Source organism: Falco naumanni, chromosome 1, assembly GCF_017639655.2.
Source record: "Falco naumanni isolate bFalNau1 chromosome 1, bFalNau1.pat, whole genome shotgun sequence".
In the NCBI taxonomy this organism is placed as follows: Eukaryota; Metazoa; Chordata; class Aves; order Falconiformes; family Falconidae; genus Falco; species Falco naumanni.
Genome location: NC_054054.1, coordinates 98,312,899 through 98,330,911, shown reverse-complemented (window position 1 = coordinate 98,330,911; position 18,013 = coordinate 98,312,899). Strand labels below are relative to the sequence as shown.

At 44.9% G+C, this 18,013-nt stretch overlaps 1 protein-coding gene across 2 annotated transcripts in view; it reads right to left on the bottom strand.

Annotated features, from left to right (window-relative positions):
- KREMEN1 (kringle containing transmembrane protein 1) overlaps positions 1–16,451 on the bottom strand; it is a 31,294-nt gene extending 14,843 nt beyond the window's left edge. The window contains exons 1-3 of one of the 2 annotated variants that reach the window (XM_040611457.1): positions 16,059–16,451; positions 5,942–6,104; positions 1,849–1,940 (exon numbers count right to left, since the gene is read on the bottom strand). In XM_040611457.1, coding sequence (XP_040467391.1) covers positions 1,849–1,940; positions 5,942–6,104; positions 16,059–16,137 — 334 coding nt within the window. In that variant the 5' untranslated portion in view covers positions 16,138–16,451. Of the gene's footprint in view, positions 1–1,848; positions 1,941–5,941; positions 6,105–7,379; positions 15,421–16,058 lie in introns of those variants that run through there. The other variant, XM_040611447.1, reaches the window with a different exon arrangement.
- Positions 16,452–18,013: the final 1,562 nt, after the last annotated feature.

Sequence of the window (18,013 nt, the reverse complement as noted above, 5' to 3'; positions counted from 1 at the left end):
AACGATTTTTTTACTTCTCAAAAAACTTCAAATAGGATATTTTTACACAATTGCTTTTGTGTTCCATCACAAAACTTGGTTTTGTATTATGCACTTCACAAGTTGGTTTTGATAGTCCTATGATTTAGCATCATGCTTACTGCAAACAGAAAATCTGGTAAAGAATAAAAGGTTTTTTCACTTACACAGCTTCATAAACCATGAGGTTTGTATTAAGACTTGGATGGGCTTGCAATGTACAGTTTGTTCTAAATTGCTGCAATTCCTTTTTCTAGTATCCAGTTTCAGTGCAATGCTTGAAGCAGCTGCTACTGGTCAAAAGGACATTTTGTAAATGTAAGTCTGGATTATCTGTGCAAGTAAGTGTCCAAGCTTAAATCTTCTGCTCCCCACCACAGAGAAAATGAGTGAGGCTGGTTTTAAAAGGATCCTTTGTGTAGAACAAATGGAGTGGAGAGAATTTGCCTTCCAGCTTTTTTACTGGTGCCATATCCAGAGAATTTGTTAACATCTGTGGTCTTTAAAGAAAATGCAAAATCTTTCATTTTAGACCAAGATAAATTTCTTAATTAGGAGGGTCATGTTTCCTAAATAGGACCTGGTATATTAGAAAAATAAGAGTAAGATGTCCTCTGAACAGTAAGTATCGGCATGCCGAATGATTTTTGTGTTCTTTAAATTAGACTCCTTAATCTGTATGTAAGTCTACGTAAAAGTCACCCTACTTAAGGCCACACTTAATGTGTTTGTTTGCCTAGCTTGAAGATGTGAATCACTTGCTCACATTCATAAAAAAGGAAAACTGTGGACAAAGTAAAAAACCACTTTAGATCTATTTTTCTTTGTTTGCTTTTCTAAGCTTCAAGTAAGAAAGGTACTTCTTCCCATCGGAAGTATGCTGCATAAGGACAACTGCTCTGATGCTTAACAGTATGCACAATAAGTTACCCTTAAGAAACAGAGAGTACTTGCACAGAAGTTAGGAAAGCAATTAAAGGCATTAACGATTATACTTCATAAAAGATGTAGTTAGGGTTGCTTGTTAACATGCAAAGCTGGAATATCTTTTTGATATTTAGGCATATTTTAAAGAATGTAATTCTTGGGAGCACTCAGGAACAAAAATTGTTGGGACATACTGGCACCTATCATGACAAAACCTCCATGTTTTGGATAAGGTAAATAATACAAAACATTAGAAGTATTAAATGCTGGAAGGAAGCTTCAGGTGAATAGCTTGTGAGTTATCGGTTAAGAAAAAAATCGATCAAAGTCCAGTTTGTGGTTTCACAGCAATGCCAAATATATGTACCTGCAAGGAACAGAATTCTTGCCCATATACCAAAGAAACAGCCACCTTTCCCCTATGTCCTCTCACACCGTATTTCTTCCAAGCATTTCTGTGTATGATGTGTTGTACATATTAAACTAATGGCATCTATTTTCCAAGCTAACTGAAATGACTGTCACATAGGTATCTTGTAAAAAAAAAAAAATCTCCCATTCATTTTTGTCCTCTAGATTTTAATAAATGAATGACATATTTCTACGGATTGAAAAAACTAGCAGTACTTCCTAAGTTTTGAGTGATTCTCTGTCTGGTATTATTCATAAATAATATAATTGAGGATTCCGAGATGAGATGAAAAGGATAGCAATGGAGGAATGATTCAGTAAGCTTGTCATTAACTCTAGAGACCCATTTAGAATATTGCTTAGTCTGCAAATGAAAATAAGCTGATTGGCCTTTTACTAGTTTCTGTTTGAAAATCACTACCCACTGTTGTATAACTGCCAACCTCTGTTCAACAGAGATGCAGGACTAAAAATATTGCATGGTGCTCTTACTTCGGCAGGACGGAATCTCACAGTATTTCCAATATATTCCATCCTCATGCTCTGCAATGTAGCACCATGGGCTGACATCTCCATCAGGGTTCCTGAAAGAGAAAAACAGAGAGTGAGCAAAAATCATCCAATGCTTTCAAAAACCACATAAAAGTAAATCTTACTAAGCTTCAGCGTCATCACTATTTCTGCTCTAACACCTATTGGATATTTAACCCGCTGGACTTACATACCAAGAAAAATGCAAAAGTAGTCAGGAGGTTCAGATAACTTGGGTTATTACAGTACACAGCAAGCATAAAATGTTAGTAATGTCTAAACCATAACTTTTTTCTTTGAGACTAAAAGGTGCAGAGCTATTTCTGGACAGTACTGAGAGAGAGGAAGATTTTCAGCCCCACATCCTGCCTGCAGGTTCCTTCAGACTCCTAAACTTGATTTTTGCCTTGGAACAAATAGTCCAGACTCCAACTTTCTGTACGTATGATGACAAAAACATTTACCTGATAAAGTCTGGGAAAGACCGAGGTTTTTTCTTCCCCCTCAGTAAAGATGAATAAATCTGTTCCAGTGATCTGATATATTGATGGACGGGATAATTCTTTATGTGTCTGTGATTATTCTTTGCTGTTATGTAGCATCATTACAAATGCATACTTAATTAGTCGTTAGGTTATTTAAAGTTTTTTCTATGTACACTTTGAAAAACTATTCACATTGAAAAGATCAATTTAAGAGAATAAATTGGTTTTTTGGACAGTCAGGTTGAAATACAACCTTTTCTTGTAACTAGGGCCAAACGCAATCTTCTCATCACATACGTGGGCATGAATTCTATTAATGAGACTCCCTATACTGAAGTGTCACTTCACCTGCACATTGTCATTTGGGCATATTAACAACTCTTCGTGGGAGATCCAATTTTAGAACTGCTGGGGATGTTTTTTGGTCAAATAACAGAACACTGAAGACAACTGTTGAGTTGAGTTCAATTTAGCTGATTAAAATGCTGCTAGTTAGGCTTTCAAACAGACTAGTAAATGTAGTGGACAAGGAAAGCCTGAGAGCAGTGTGCTAGGAATTTAGGTGTAACAGCAAAGCTTCCACTGGCTAAAGAAAGTAGAAGACTAAAATCACGTACTCGCAATAACACAATTTTCCTTGTTGTCAGAGTTACAGGAAAGTTTGTGTTTACACCTGCACAACTGTAACTGGATCATGGTAATGGCACTCCACATATAAACACCTTAAAATACAAGGAAACTGCAGAGGAATGTCATTAATGTCTTTAGGAATCTTTGCCTTGAACCTCAAAAGTGCATACAGTTAGAAAACAATTGAGTGTCTTTCAAAGTTTCCAAAAACTTCAGTCTGTCCAATTTTGTTATGGCTGAAATGAGGTTTAGTGGAACATTATGAAGCATTTCCATCTTAACAGGGTGTCTTGCAGTAAACAAAATATTCCAAGTAAGGACCACCCATGGAGAGATAACATGCTTCTGATTAATGCTTTAAGTGTAAAATTAGATTATTCAAATGATGTCCCTGAAATTGAGCCTCAAAGCAATGCATTATGCCTTAAAAAAGCCTGGTGAGATATGTGTTGTCTCAGAGAAGGGAAGATCAACTTGTCCCTTGTCACCAAGCAAGTGAATGGCAGAGAAAGAGCTAAAACAGCAGGATCTTCACTCACAAGGCATCGGCAAGATTTGTGTGCTAAAGATACCCTCTGACACTCTCAAAACAGAGACTTTTGGAAAGAGACTTAAAACAGTTTTTTCAAGAGAATGTGAAGTTAAAAAACATCCATTAGTTAGCCCCATCATTCCATGCACCTGTGAGAATATTCCTGGGCCAAATGATACAGCACAAGGAAGGGAACAGCTACCCTTCCAGTCAAACTCCATCTCAAAGAGGATGATCTAGCACCTAGCAGACTGAGGTTAAAAGACTGTATTTGGTAACTGAGTTATTTCTCAGGCTTACATACCAGATTATAAGCTTTTGCTCCTTGTAACACCAAATTCTCATTTGCTAAGCAAAGTGAGACTCTAGCAAGGATTACTTGAATACATGGACAAACATTCAGATTTTTTATGCACATTTTTGCATAGCTTGCACATGTCTTGCTTTCTACTAACCTAAGCATTAGCCAGACTTGACTGACAAAAGACCCTGTAGATACACTCTATCTAGGATACTGCCCTGCAGCAACAAGCAAAATTACATTCTTGATTCTGCTGCTTGCATCAGAGATAATTCTGTGGCCACTGGCCTTTTTATAGCTCTGTATTAGTATGCGTACTGAGAGATACAGCTCTCCACGTGTCACAAAAATTGTTATGCATTTGGTGTTGTTGGGCTGAGGGAGGCTGTGAAATTGGTGTGAAATGTTTTCGATGGGAAGACAGTCCTTCCAGTGCTCACATGCTGATCTGATACTAGACAGCTTGGTGGGCTTCTTTGGTTTCCAGGTCATTTTCTAAAGAGAATGCCCAACTTCTATGGAGTTTCTCTTGTAGGTGCCTTTTTCTTTGCCCCTGTAAGACGCTGAACTGATTCAAAAGACAGTCAATTCAGAACTTGGCAATAACTCTTGCTCCTTCTATGGCTAAAGAGTCCACTGCTGCAACACACTGAACAGTGTTATTTTGAAGCAGTGCTGCAGCCACTGGAAAAGATCCCAAATAAGTCTTAATTCTTCTCTGTCCTTCACCAATGTTCTTCACCAAAAAATATCCTCCTGAGCCACCAGATACTCTGGAAATGCCACTGATTCCTTTCATCAATGTTCTCATCCATCTGCTGCATGCCACAAGATCTCTATTCTGTGCTTTCTTACTTATTCTCCATTAACTGGCTGGCTCTGGCCTATTTTCTTGAATGTCTATTTCTGATTAAATATGGAAAAGTTCTGGGATCAAGAACCAGGACCCTATGTTCACGACACACAATTGTGCTGAACCCCTGCGTGTTAATTTTGCCTCATTTACCCTGATTTATACTGCTTACAGTGAAGCGATTTCAACACGAAGGTGGCAAGTGTATAGGCTCTACCCTAGAAAGCCTGTAACCTGCTAAGTAAAAGCATCTCCCAGGAGAGCTGAGGTGTGGTTTGAACCTTCTCACAAAGGAGACATTAGAGCTTTTCTTGCTATGCCCCAGGGAATTCAATTCTTAATTTCTTGGTTCAAACATCTCTATCCCCATTACCCAGTGAGGAAGAGACACCACTCAACTTTACATATCCTAGATGTGCTGATGATTATCGCTGTTTAAGGAATGTATCTATCGGGTTATTCCCTACTTGTTACCATAGCAAGTACAGACGGGCATGCAAACCTTGCTGGTCAGCCCTGCCAAGGCAGAAGGGCACGTAACCTCCCAATGCACAGCATCAGGAGCTTAAACGTTGGTGGCTGAAAAGAGCCTGCAGAGCCTAAACATGTCTGAACTTAGCTTCTTATTTGGCTCCTAAACTCTGAAGTTCTTATTGAAACTTCATGCTGAGTTCTATCCATAGTTATGGGGGGCTACTCTGGAAGGCAGGGAAGCCAAAGTGGATCTGCCATGGTATAACCACTGACAGTCGAGCTTCTAAATTCATGTAACATCTCTAAGTCACTGAACTCGTGCTCACTCAGTTTTTAGTGACTGTAACTTTCATTGGCACAAAACTCGGAACCATGGCGTATAAAAGAACCAGACTTGTGGGTGAGGATAAAACCCATAACATTTCAGAGACTCCTACAGACATTCACTATGCTTCTGTACTTCTGACTTGGATTTTTATTCTTATTATTATCTCAACCTTTTCATTTAAGTAATCTCTAATCTTTCTCTGTCACACCAAATTAAGGATTGGATATATGATAAGAACTTTGAGTGAGAGCTGGGTTGCAAAAGCTATTCTCCCAACGGTGCTTGCAGACCCTATCAGGGTACTGATTACAGAATAAAACAAAACCTGTTCGATATCCAGGCCTCTGACATTCTTTGCTGTATGTCAGGAAGTTTCCTAATTTTGTGTCAACTGTTTATAAAGTAACACTGGCTATACAGGCAACGTTCGTAGCAATGAGATATGTCTTACCTGCAGTAGTTATGCTCTCCAAGCCCTCCCTCCCCATTGGGATATTTCAGAGTATTATAAGGATGCTCAAAGGTCTCATTCCAAAAAAGACAAGGTTTCCCTGCATATTGGGAGGTCTGGTTCTGAGTGCCTCGATAGTCAGCCCCATTTGCTGTGTAACATTCTGGGAAGAAATGGAAATGGAAAAAGAGAAAGAATGTATGTAGGTTTAGTTCGGTTGCTCTTCCCTCACCCTCCAGCCCATCCCCAAGAGACCACGTTTCCTTTCACTAACATCTTTCCTGCACTGTTTAGGCAACAGAAGTTAACTGGGATTTGTTTTCTCTCAGAGTCAAGTCTCTATTGAAGAGATTATGAATTCAGTACTTTACTGAACAATGTATAAGACAGTTAGGTCTAAAGAGTGGTTAATACAATTAACATGCATTTTCTGAATAAGCTCACTGATTTTTTTATTGTTTCACTCATTAAGATGAATCTGCAACTTGTTAATATCCCAAAAATGAAATTAGATTATGTTATCAGTCTGCCACTTATCAGCACACCACTAGAATCTCATGCCAGTTTAACTAAAGTTGTGAATATCTGTACTTTATAAAAATGACAGAATTTGTGGACCTTGCAAACATTTACATCCTGATTTAGAAAAGTTTTTAGGCAGTTTTTTCCTCTGGACTGAACTGCCTTAGAAAGGGACCTTCTTCGGTAAAGTATAATCATGATGCTGCAATTTGCTACAAAAGCATTTATACTTTCAGATTAAAACTTACAAGTCGGTATTCTCTGGCTTACTCATATATTCTCTCGTTTATATTCATTTTCCTAGCTTCCTAATACTCAGCAAGTTAGAAATCAAAGCAGAGAGCGATTTCTCTAGTCATTAAATACAGTATCCCCTTCTCAGCTAACTACAGATCTCATGCTGCCTGGCTTTGCTGTGTCTTATTAAATAAATGACATCTTCCGATCAAATAAATATTCATATACATGAACGATTTTACCTTTATTAAAAATGCAAAACATTTTTGATTAAATTATGCACTGTGAGGGTGACAGAGCACAGGAACAGTCTGCCCAGAGCGGTTGAGAATCTCTGTCCTTGGAGATATTCAAAAGCCTTCCAGGCATGGTCCTGGGCAACCTGCTTTAGGTGACCATGCTCGAGCAGAGGGGCTGAACCAGATGACCTCCCGAGGTCACTTCCAACCTCAGCCACTCTGTGACCATCTTTCAGAAACAGCCACTACAATTCATGTACCATAAATAAGTCCATCTTGTTTATAATTAATACTTGCTAACATTTACCGCTCATGCATTTATTTCAAAATAGTATTACAAGAGTCCACGACAGAATTAAAACTCCTGCGTTACGCTGCTGTAAACATCTCTTTGTACCAAGCAGCACTACTGAGAGAAGTCATGAATGCTTCCCACTCACTGCAGGCTGCGCAACGCTCTGTTTCATGTGACCGCCTGCTCTGCAGAAACCCGCGACAGCTGCAGAGATGTCCCACTGCCCCGAGGGAGAGCGCTCTGAAGGGGGGTATGCTCATCTCAGGTGTCCCTCACGAGACATGCCGTACAAACAAAACAAGGTTAGAGAGACTGCGTGGCTGCAGTTGGAAGCTTAATCCTGACACTGACAGTACACCTTTTTTGTATTTAGAAATACTGTGGGAGAAGGGAAAATGTATTATTAAAACCATGCCTTTGAAATTAGTTTAGTCTGGGCCCACAAATATCAAAATGATGCAATTATAATGATTATTTCACAGTTTTATTACACAGCAGATGAAAGCCAATGTTTTTTTGCCTTCACTGTGCATTTTCATGCCTAGGCAAGTTAGGATTTCTTTTAAATGGAATTTTGTTGCTGAAGGCACACAGAAGAGGTGTCTGCACAGCCATTAATGCACACTGCTATCATCCACGGACAGAAAGCTATCTAATGTAACAAAAACAAGTCAATACTCCTCCTTACTGCAATTTACCTGTGCCTTAGCCATGAAGGTGAGTTACAAACATTTACTTGAAAATGCAAATCTGCATTTCCAGTATTCAGGCCACCACAGATATTTGCATAAACATATGAAAAAACCCCACTTTAAAGTCTCCACAGTGTTGCAACTTTCTTCAATACCTCTCTTGCTTTGCAGTTAATGTAAAAGTTTTTCTATGTCATAGCTAAAAGATGTAAGGTGATGAATTTGGCAGAAAAAGAGGAAAACGTGATTAAATTGGATAAACAAAATAACACACAGTATAAAGCAGCAGTTGTGAGAAGTGATAAACTTATCCAGAAAAGATGTCTACTTCAGCTTAGTGCTATTGCTTTTCTGCTTCTCACTTCTAAATGAGAAGCAGTATGTATGAACATCTACTCAGAAATGCAAGGAATGCTACAATACCTGAACGCAACCTGGCACACAGACTAAACTGAAGTTAACATCAGCCCACTTGAGGATCTGCTAAGACTGGCCCATGCTTTAACTTGCAGTAGCAACTGCCTTTCATTTTCATGTCAGCTTGTTTTTCTTAATAGACTTTCTTCAAACCACTGCACTGGTACTTCCAAGGGCATGGCACAAAAGGAAGAGCTCTCCTGGTTCCTCTTATCTGTCGTTTTTTGTTCCCCACACAACAGGCAGCTGTAACAGTGCCTCTTATGTTCTTTTGCACGACCAAGAGGTTTGGGAAAAACCGAGCTCCAGCCGAGCTGCAGTGAAGCTCCCCTGGCTTTGTTGGCATCTAGATGTGGAAGGGGGAGGCAGTGAAATACCACATAAAATCATTGACTATCCCAGAAAAACTGAAATGAAAACTTTAAGTTATGGAATTTAGCAGCTGTTACCAAACGAAATGCACCCCTTTTTGGGTTACAGGGAATCTGCCAGAAAATTTTCATTAAGTTAATGATTAATAATAATTTTGCCATAGCACTGGAGCACAATCTTTCCAAGTAAATATGGGCATTCAAAAATCAGGCCATCAGTCCTACGTTCTTTTGCCTTGAACAATCTGCTCTGAGAGCTGCCGAGATGCATTTTGTACAGTTTTCTCTAGAATTCTGAGAAATGTGGATAGAGAGCTCTCAGCATATCCATTATCTTTGCAGTAAACAGATGAATTCTTCTATGTATCACACACAGTGATTTTGCCATATTTTGCTGCACAACACTTTGCCAAAACACTACTTTAGCAATCTCATTGTGAAATTAATATTCCCAATGTGCTGAAGGTGCAAAGTGAATGTTTCATCACAGACAGCCCACTGTCCTCTCCATTTCAAATCCACGGGCTGCACTTTAAAGACAAAAGTCCCAAGAGATTCGGGAGGAGGGTAGAACCTCCATCCTTCTTTTTGTCTTACACCACTGGCACAATAATTCTATGAAAATATGAGCTTAAAAAAAAAAGTCAGGCAGATTTGTCCGCAGAAAACTAATTCATAAGAGGTCACTGCAACAGTCAGAAAAGAGTGGACTGAACACTACAGGAAAACTCTTGGGCTTACTCAAATGATCTGATTTCTCTTTGGAGGACTACAATCACGTAGAAGGGAGGGAGTAAAAAATAAACCAACCATCAGCAACCTCCTCTCCTTTACTTCTGGACCCACTGGATCCAGCTGCTTTGTGTCGGTTGATGCTTCCGTGTTACTTCAGGCTATTCAGCCCTTTGCCTGAAATCTAACATCAGAGCAGACTCAAGTGACACCGACACCAGTTCTATGCATTTCAGCAAGCCTTATTCCTTGAAGTTTTGGAAAGATGGTGGTACACTATGTCAGAACTCGCACTGTATCCAAGTCCCCTCCCGGTGGCACAGATGGCAAGGGAAGAACGGGCACTTTGCGGAGGCTGAAGCTGGCAGCTTTCTAGAAGGCACCGGAACCCCACTGTCCCTGACAAAGCTGTCAGGTGGCTTCTGTTCATGCACCCAAGGCTCAGTTTAAACCATTCTGTCAACCATAAACCATAAACCTTAATTAAACCACTAGGGCTTTCAATGGGGCACAGAGGAAGCGGTGACCATTCAGATCCTGAAGTCTCCAACCTCAGATTTCTTAGCTGGGTTTCAGTCGCAGTGCGAAGCAGAGGCCTGTGTCACACCCGTGATTAAAATCAATGTCTGCAATGATCTCACCCTATTAACTGCCTGACGACCCCACTGCTTCTACTGTTTGGTGGGGATGCATGCGAACAGAATTGATCAGAGAGGGAACCGCTGCAGTGGTTCTAGCCACGAAAAGCTGGAAGGTTCCAGCAGGTCCTGTTCAGGATAATGCTTACGAGCCTCAGCCAGCAAACAGACAGCAGTGTGTTGGCAGGGCTGGTTTGTTTTCAACACATCAGGTGCCATGGTTGACAGAAAAATAACTCCTTTTTAAAAAGAATGAATACTGAGACTAGCTAAGCACATACTGAGTGGGAACTGCTAGGAAGAAACAGCAGAGAGTGAGCCTGGGGTTGGCTGTCCACTACGAGTGAGTACAGTGTGTGATACAGGTTCACAATTAGTTTTATTAGAGCCAGATCAACATTTGGAAGATCAAACAGCAGCTGTAGTAGAAATTTTTTCCATCTGTCTTGGTTTCTTCTTCGATGTAGGGACCTTACAATGATCATTTCTGCCTTTGTTACACTGGGACGGCATGGCTGCCTGCGCTCCACATGGCCGCCACTTCAGGATCATTCGAAAAATTAAGGTAGTGCAGCACATAACAGCCTGACTTTTTCACTGAATGAAGCGCTGACGGTAAAACACTAACATTTCAGAGTCTGCGCTGGCTTTCAGTGATTGTCACTTCCAAATATTGGGTTTAATCTCTGAAGTCCTTAATGCAAGAGGCCCAGTAACATGAGAAACTCTCATCCCATGCCACATCGCCACTGACAGAAACAATACAAATGTCTGAATTTCACCTGCAGCCTCTTCTGTACAAACGAGGATGAAAAGCAAAGCAAACAGCTACCTGCTCAAACACTCTTCCTTTTCTGGCTGACAAGTGGGAAATCTTACAAACCACTAAGCATCCTCCAACACCCGTATTTCCCAAAGACATGCATTTAGTGACGTTACAAAGTGCAAGCTGAAGAGGTGGAGGTTTCGGGATGGTGTAAATGCCTTCTTAGAGTACTCTTCTAAGTTTGGGGCATGTAGGTAGCTTTTGAGACTGATCATTCAAAATGACAAAGCTGTTACTATTTCACTGAAAAAAACAAAGTTACTTGCTGTATTTCTTTGCTTTAATTTCTGGAAGCTACTCGGAGTGCTGACTAGTGGCCGGAGAGATTAAAGGTTGGCGACAATTATCAACCAGAAACTATCCTACTGGCTACTGCCCGGCAAGCAGCAAGGTCTTCTTTGAAAAATCTGCAGATTAGTGAGAGGTAAACGAAAGTGGCTGCTATTTAAATCTTGAGTTTCAGTACAGCAGTGTGGACAGCCAGAACATTAAACGTTCTGTAGGGCTGGAGCAAGAAATAAAGGTTCCTTGACTTCACATGCTGTAACTGCTCGGTTCTCACTTGTTTTTCTTACAGCCTTGCAGAAGAGTCCGAAAAACACTTCAGCAGAACCTAAGGACATGGAACCAAAGGTGCTGGGTCTGGTAACGACTAGGCACCAGCTGCTTGATGCGTGTGCTTGCACAGTGTTCGAAGAAGGGTTTTCAAGTCATCTCCATTCTACCTAAACTGTTCTGGTTCCTGCTTGAGATTGCAATTTAAGCACTCCTCCTTAAATGAAAGCACTGTATCTAGGTGCAGATGGCAACAGTTACAGGCACTAACCAGATGGTGCAGTCTCTAATTTGATTGAAAGGGTATAATTAGACAGCAGAAACACTTCAATGAAAGAGTAATGCACAGAGGAAAGGACAGAAACCACTTAACTGATGCCAAGATACCCCAGCAGTAAGGGAGGCAGGGGCCCGCGGGTGGAAGGGGCAGAACACCACATTACCTTCTTCAGACGAGAACATTTCTGTTCCCCTACGGATGGAATAGGGATTCTATTATCATAGGTTGCCACAGTTCTTCATGTGGGAACACTGATTAAAACCAGAAGAAGCTTCAGGAGATCAAAGAGACAAATATGGCTTCTGTGGTCATTATTAAAAATATTTTTAGCAGTGCAATGGTTTTCTTTGAAGATGCAGTTTTATCGATTGAACCGAACGTTCATTTGCATACCACTACATGATTGGCCAGGCCAACAGAACCTCACGCCGTATTGCGATATGACGCAAAAGAAAGGTCCTGGGGAAGGCCAAGGCTGCCCTGGGCCTCCGGCAGGGAAACTGCTGCAGCACCTTCCCATCATGACACCATCCCGATTAACACTCACGTAACAAAAGACCTTGTCAAAGCCATCAGGCTTGGGTGCCTGTACTGTAACAACACAAGAGCTGACACGAACGACAGCAAAAACCTCAGGAAACCGTGACCTTTGTTTAAAATTGCAGTTTTCAAAATTGCTAGAAAATAACTCCCCATGTGGTAGATCAGCCAGTTGAGTTCTGATGTGATGCTATGAGGGCACTTGGTTGGCTGGTGGTTTCTCCTTTGCAGCGCAGAGGCACTCAGCACGTAGTTTTAAAAATCATCTCCTGTTCTACATACCCACACAGGCACGCATGCACACACACACATACAATTTTTTCAAAGTCCTCAAATGCAATCATGTTTGCTGATCAGAACTAGAGTCTTATCCAGCATTGGTCCAAACCAGAGAGCAGCCACTGAATTCTCACCTGACATTTAACCAACCCTTGACTTAGGCATCTGTCTGTAAGAATGCACATTCCTGGAAATGTACAGACATGTGGAATTCCATACTTGTGCTCCCTGGCAGTGTGTGAGTTGTTGTGAACTTGCTAATCTTTTGAAACTTTGAATACTAACCTTCAATCTAATCATTTTCTCACCACTTTTCTTTCTTTTGTTTAAAAAAGTTAAATGCTATCTGACTGGCCAGAGTCTTTCTGGAACACGTTGGAAGCAGGCAAATTAGGACATGAGCATGAGAGGCAGTCACCATTACTTCTGATGCTTAAAACTATGAATTTTGTACCTTTTTTCTTTTTATTCATACAATACAAACATGCTATATTAGCCACAGCTTTGCAGCTGCTGGCTGGTCCTCAGCCTCAAGACACAAACACACTTGCTTGTCCTGTGATCCTTTATCACTGGAAATAAGAATGCATGATGTGGCCCCATAAGAATTTCTGCTCCTTAATACACCCATTTGTTTTCTCTCTTTGTGAAGTTTTAAAACTGCTGTTCCATTGTCAAGCGTGGCAGACTGAATCCCTTTGGAAATTTTATCAGGATGGGCCATAGCCACTGTGTGGATGGAGGGAGTGGTCAATTGCACAACCATTATGGTGTGATATGACAAAGAATGCAAATTTTGCAGCTGGCAGCATGTAATCCCTGCCTCCCTCCCACTTCTTTGGCTCCATCCTGCCTAAATCCATTCACATAACTCTGGATTTTGAGTTACGCTCCATGCATGTACAAGCATGATATGCTGAAGTGTCTAACTATTTCATTTTCTGTCTGGTTAGAAATGCTTTTTTGAGTATTTCCGTGACAATTGCTTAAGGCATATCAAGTAGAACTGCTTCTCCGCATCAGCAAGACATAGGCAGAAAAAGATGACAAGAGATACAAGGTTTGTGAGAGAAGGCTGAAACAGCAGCTCAAAGGGAAGATGCAGCTGTGAAGAAAACCAAAGACACAGTTGAGCCAGTATTGCCAAATGGAAAGAAAACAGAGAAAGGAAAAAGGGGTTGATAATCATATAAATTTCTGATGGGGAAATCAAACGAACGCTATAAATACAGAAACTAGAAGTGAGAACTTACTGCACTGAGTATATAAACTAACATTTGTTCACCGAAAGTAAGATTTGCTGAAGGCATTTCCATCTCTTTGGCCTTGTAATACAAAACTCACCAAACTCAGACAGTTCTTTAATGTTAGGCAATCTATTCACCCATCTCTTATTTCTGATTCACTTGAGAAATGTGGTATGACTGAAGTTTGAATGCTGCAAATGTCAGAGTTTGGATTACTAAAAACTGTTGGGCATCACACAATAAAGCAGAAACATTCTGGGAAAAGCAGCACAGTACTATGTGCAAAAAAGATTGTTAACTTGCTCTCATTTCTGACAATTAGAGTAATTTTTCATAAGGCAATTCCAGAAGTTAAAGCTTCTCTCCTATCTTGGCAAACGATGGTGTGATGTAGTCTGTATTTTGACTGCACTTTACAATAATAAGCTTATTAAGACATGCACTTGATAACAAGGGAATAGGCATTAAAACCAGCAACCTGACCCAGCTGATCCTGTTTCGGTCGTGTGGGATCAAGGATCAAAATGCAAGGTTTGTGCAGATTAGCAACTCTGCAGATGTACATGCCACACAAATTACAGGTCCTCGCTGAAGCGTCAATGTGCACTGTTGCCAGGTTCTTTTATCAGAAGACACACAGGTGGCAGTGCTTTCTAGATCCATTCTCCTTTGCTACCCCTTCACTCAGAGGCATTATATATATTCTTCGCTCCTCCCCCTGCCTCAGCTGCTTGTGCTTAGCCATCTCTGTCCCCTTTAGTGGCTGCCAGTGCATGCAGCCAGAAAGTGGCTAGAGGATGGAAGCACAGGTGCGTAAACAGGTAGAATCCTCTCAGTAGCCTATGAACCAAACATTCACACTGGGATATATCTTCCACTTGCTGTCATGCAGCCTGCTGTGCGGGACATGGGCACACATGGAGTGTTCTACTACAGTTCTGGTCAGAAACCTAACAAGACTATGTTCTTCCAACTTAAAGGCAGAGGTACGTACTGTGTGCACCGAACACCTGCTGATGGTACGTGCAATGGACTGTTAGACATGGTCTAGGTATGTCCCTCTCTCGGCAGCTCTCTGCATGCTTATCTCTGCAGGCAACTTCTGAGAAGTTGTAGTTAGCCTGCGGAGTTCTCTCTTCTGGTAAAAGGCTTCCCCCAGCCCCCGCAAAAAAGTCTATGTAAGTATTTTACAAATATAATTAAGTGCATCTACAAAACCTTGATGAGCAAGTATCTGTTCATGGTGAAAGGAAGTAGAGCAAATTCTACATTATAAAGAATAACAACAATTAGAATACGCAAAACATATCCAGAGGGACCATGTATCTGACAGCTGTGACACCGTGATCATCTACAACAGCCGCTTCAGAGCTCATGAGGCAGGGCCAACACTGACCACAGGAGAAGCGTGGGACTTGAAATCATTAGTAACAACTGAGTTGAGCACAAAAGGCTGCAGAGAAATTGTAAGTGAAACCCCAGCACGAACAGGTAGCAAAGCTTCTGGCTTCCACCGCTCATCGCTTGAGCAAGGACCTGAAGGCAGAGCCTGTGCCTGCGAGGGAGCTGAGGCAGCGTGCTGCAGCAGGCGAGCTGGCCACCCCCCAGCCCTGGGGCCAGTGCCCCCCAGCCCTGGGACCAGCAGCCCCCCAGACCTGGGCCAGCAGCCCTCAGCCCCAGTCCAGCACCCCCAAGCCCTGGGGCCAGCACCCCTCAGCCCCGGGGCCAGCACCCCCCAGCCCCGGGGCCGGCAGCCCCCCAGCCCCGGGGCCGGCAGCCCCCCCGCCCCGGGGCCGGCAGCCCCCCAGCCCCGGGGCCGGCAGCCCCCCAGCCCCGGGGCCGGCAGCCCCCCAGCCCCGGGGCCGGCAGCCCCCGCCCCCCCGCAGACGCTCGTGCCGACGCCGCCACCAACGCTCCGCTCCGCAGCCACGCGCCGCTGCCCCGCGCACCTCCGCACGCGCCGCGGGTCCGGCTCCCGCAGCGCAACGTGCCGCTCGCCCGCCCTCGCCTCCCGCTGTCGCCCGGGCTGCCTGCCGCACGGGGGGGACCCCCGGGACCCGCACGCCGCAGCCGGTCCTCGCCCCCCCCGCCCCCGCAGCCCCGCAGCGACCTGGCGGGCAGGAAGGGCCGCGGCCGTGACCCGGCCCCTCCGCGGCGGGGGCCGCCGGCCCGCGGGGCTCAGCGAGGCCAGCCCGGAGCGGCCCCGAACGCGCCCCCCCGCCCGGCGCCCCGCGGCGCGGCACTCACCGGGGACCGCGGGCTCCCGGCAGCAGCTCAGCGCCAGCCCCGAGAGGGCCAGCGCGGCGGCCAGGGCGGGGGGCCCCATGGGCGGCAGCCCCCGCGCTCCGCGGCTGGGGTGGTCGCGGCCGGCCGGGAGGAGCGCGAAGTGCGGGAAGCGGAGGCCCTACCGCATGTGTCCTGTGAGTGCGCCCCGGCGAGGTGCCGAGTGGCAGATGAGGGATCCTATTACCAGCCATGTGACAGGAAAGGATAGAGACCGACATCCCAACCTGCTGCAGCGCGGCACCGCACGGCGGCTGCCAGCCCGCGGCCGCGTTCGGCACCGGCAGGGCCGGGGTCGCACAGGGCCCCGCTGGGATGCGGGGCCGCCCCGCCGCCAGCGACCCCACGGCCCGGCGACCCCCGGCCCCGCTCCTCCGCCCCCCCGCCGCGGCCCGCCCTCGGCGCCCCCCCCAGCCCCGGAGCGCTCCGGGTCCCCGCTGCGGCGGCGGGAGAGGCCGGCCCGCCAGCCCCGCGACCTACCCCCGCGCTCCCCCCGGCCTGGGCCCCGCGGGGCTGCTGCGGGCGGCGGGAGCGCGCAGGTGCAGCGCGTCCCTCGGCGGGGGGGCGCAGGGGCGGGGAGGGGGCTGGCGGCGCTGCCCGGCGGCTCCCGCCTGCCTGAGGGGACGCGGCGGCCGGGCGGCGGGGACGCGCCGGTGCGGCCCGTTCGGGGCCCGGCGGGGCCGTGTGTTCCCCGCGAGCAGCTGGCGGCCGGGCCCTTCACACCCGCCCGGGGGCTCGCCCGGACACGCCGGGGGCCACGGCCGCGGAGACGTGAGCCAGGGCGGGCGGGCAGGGAGGCACCGGGCCGGGGGGGGCACACGGGGGCGGGAAACACGGGGCCGAGGAGCGCCCCCGTCTCTCCCGCCCGGTGCTGCCGCGGGCCCCCGGAGCGGCACCGCCGCGGCAGGCCCTGGAGCCGGCGGCAGAGGTGCCCGTGCGGGCAGGCAGCGCCTTTTTCCCATTCACAGGCAGACGCAAAGGGCAAAAAAATTAATAATAATAATAATAATAAAAAATTATAAAGCTGTTGCCTGACCTTCTACAAAGGCTTATTGCGTGACCGGCGAGGTGTTTTAGCAATGGCAGTGCTGCTTTGCTAAAAAAACCCCAACAAACAAACAAACAAAAAACAGCAGAAAAGGAGAAAAAACCCAATTCCAACATTAAAAAAGAAAACCCAATTCCAACAGCAAAAAGAAGAAAAAACCCCCAATTTCAACATTAAAAAAAAGAAAAAAAACAATAATTCCAACAGCAAAAAAGAAGAAAACCCCAAATTCCAACAGCAAAAAAGAAAACCCCCATTCGCAGCATCTCTGCGTGCAACAAACAGAAGGGCAAAGGCTCCGTCCGTGCGGCTGCTCTGTGCCACCGCAGTGTCCTGAGCGGCACCTGCCCGCGGCCAAGGGCACAGGGCACATCTGGCATCTGCTGCCTGGCCGTGAAGCAGCGAGACCCTGAACGTGAAGCAGCTGGGTGGGCTTCATGGGCTTGAACCGCTGTGTTGGTACGCGCTACCGTACGTCTTGCCTGCAGCCCACAGAAGCCTCCCATCACAGGGAGCTGTAAGGTTGATTTGAGGAGAAAAACATGCTTAAATTACTTCTGGCTTTTGCAAGACACATAGAAAGCAGAAAAAACATCACATACTAGCATGGCTATATTAAAATAATGTGTATTTTAATATCACAGCATAATAATGTGCCACGTTCTTACTTCTTTGAGCTGAAATCCTAGCAAATGTAGAATTTTTAAGCTGATGAAATACTGAAAAACAATAGCACTTGTTCTGTCCGCTTGGTGTTATGTTTTTTGTTTGTTGTTTTTTTTAATGGTAAATGCTCAAGTATTTAGTTCCTCCTCACACGTACAATATATAAGTATGTTCCGTTATTTAGCTCACAAATTCTGGTAAAGTT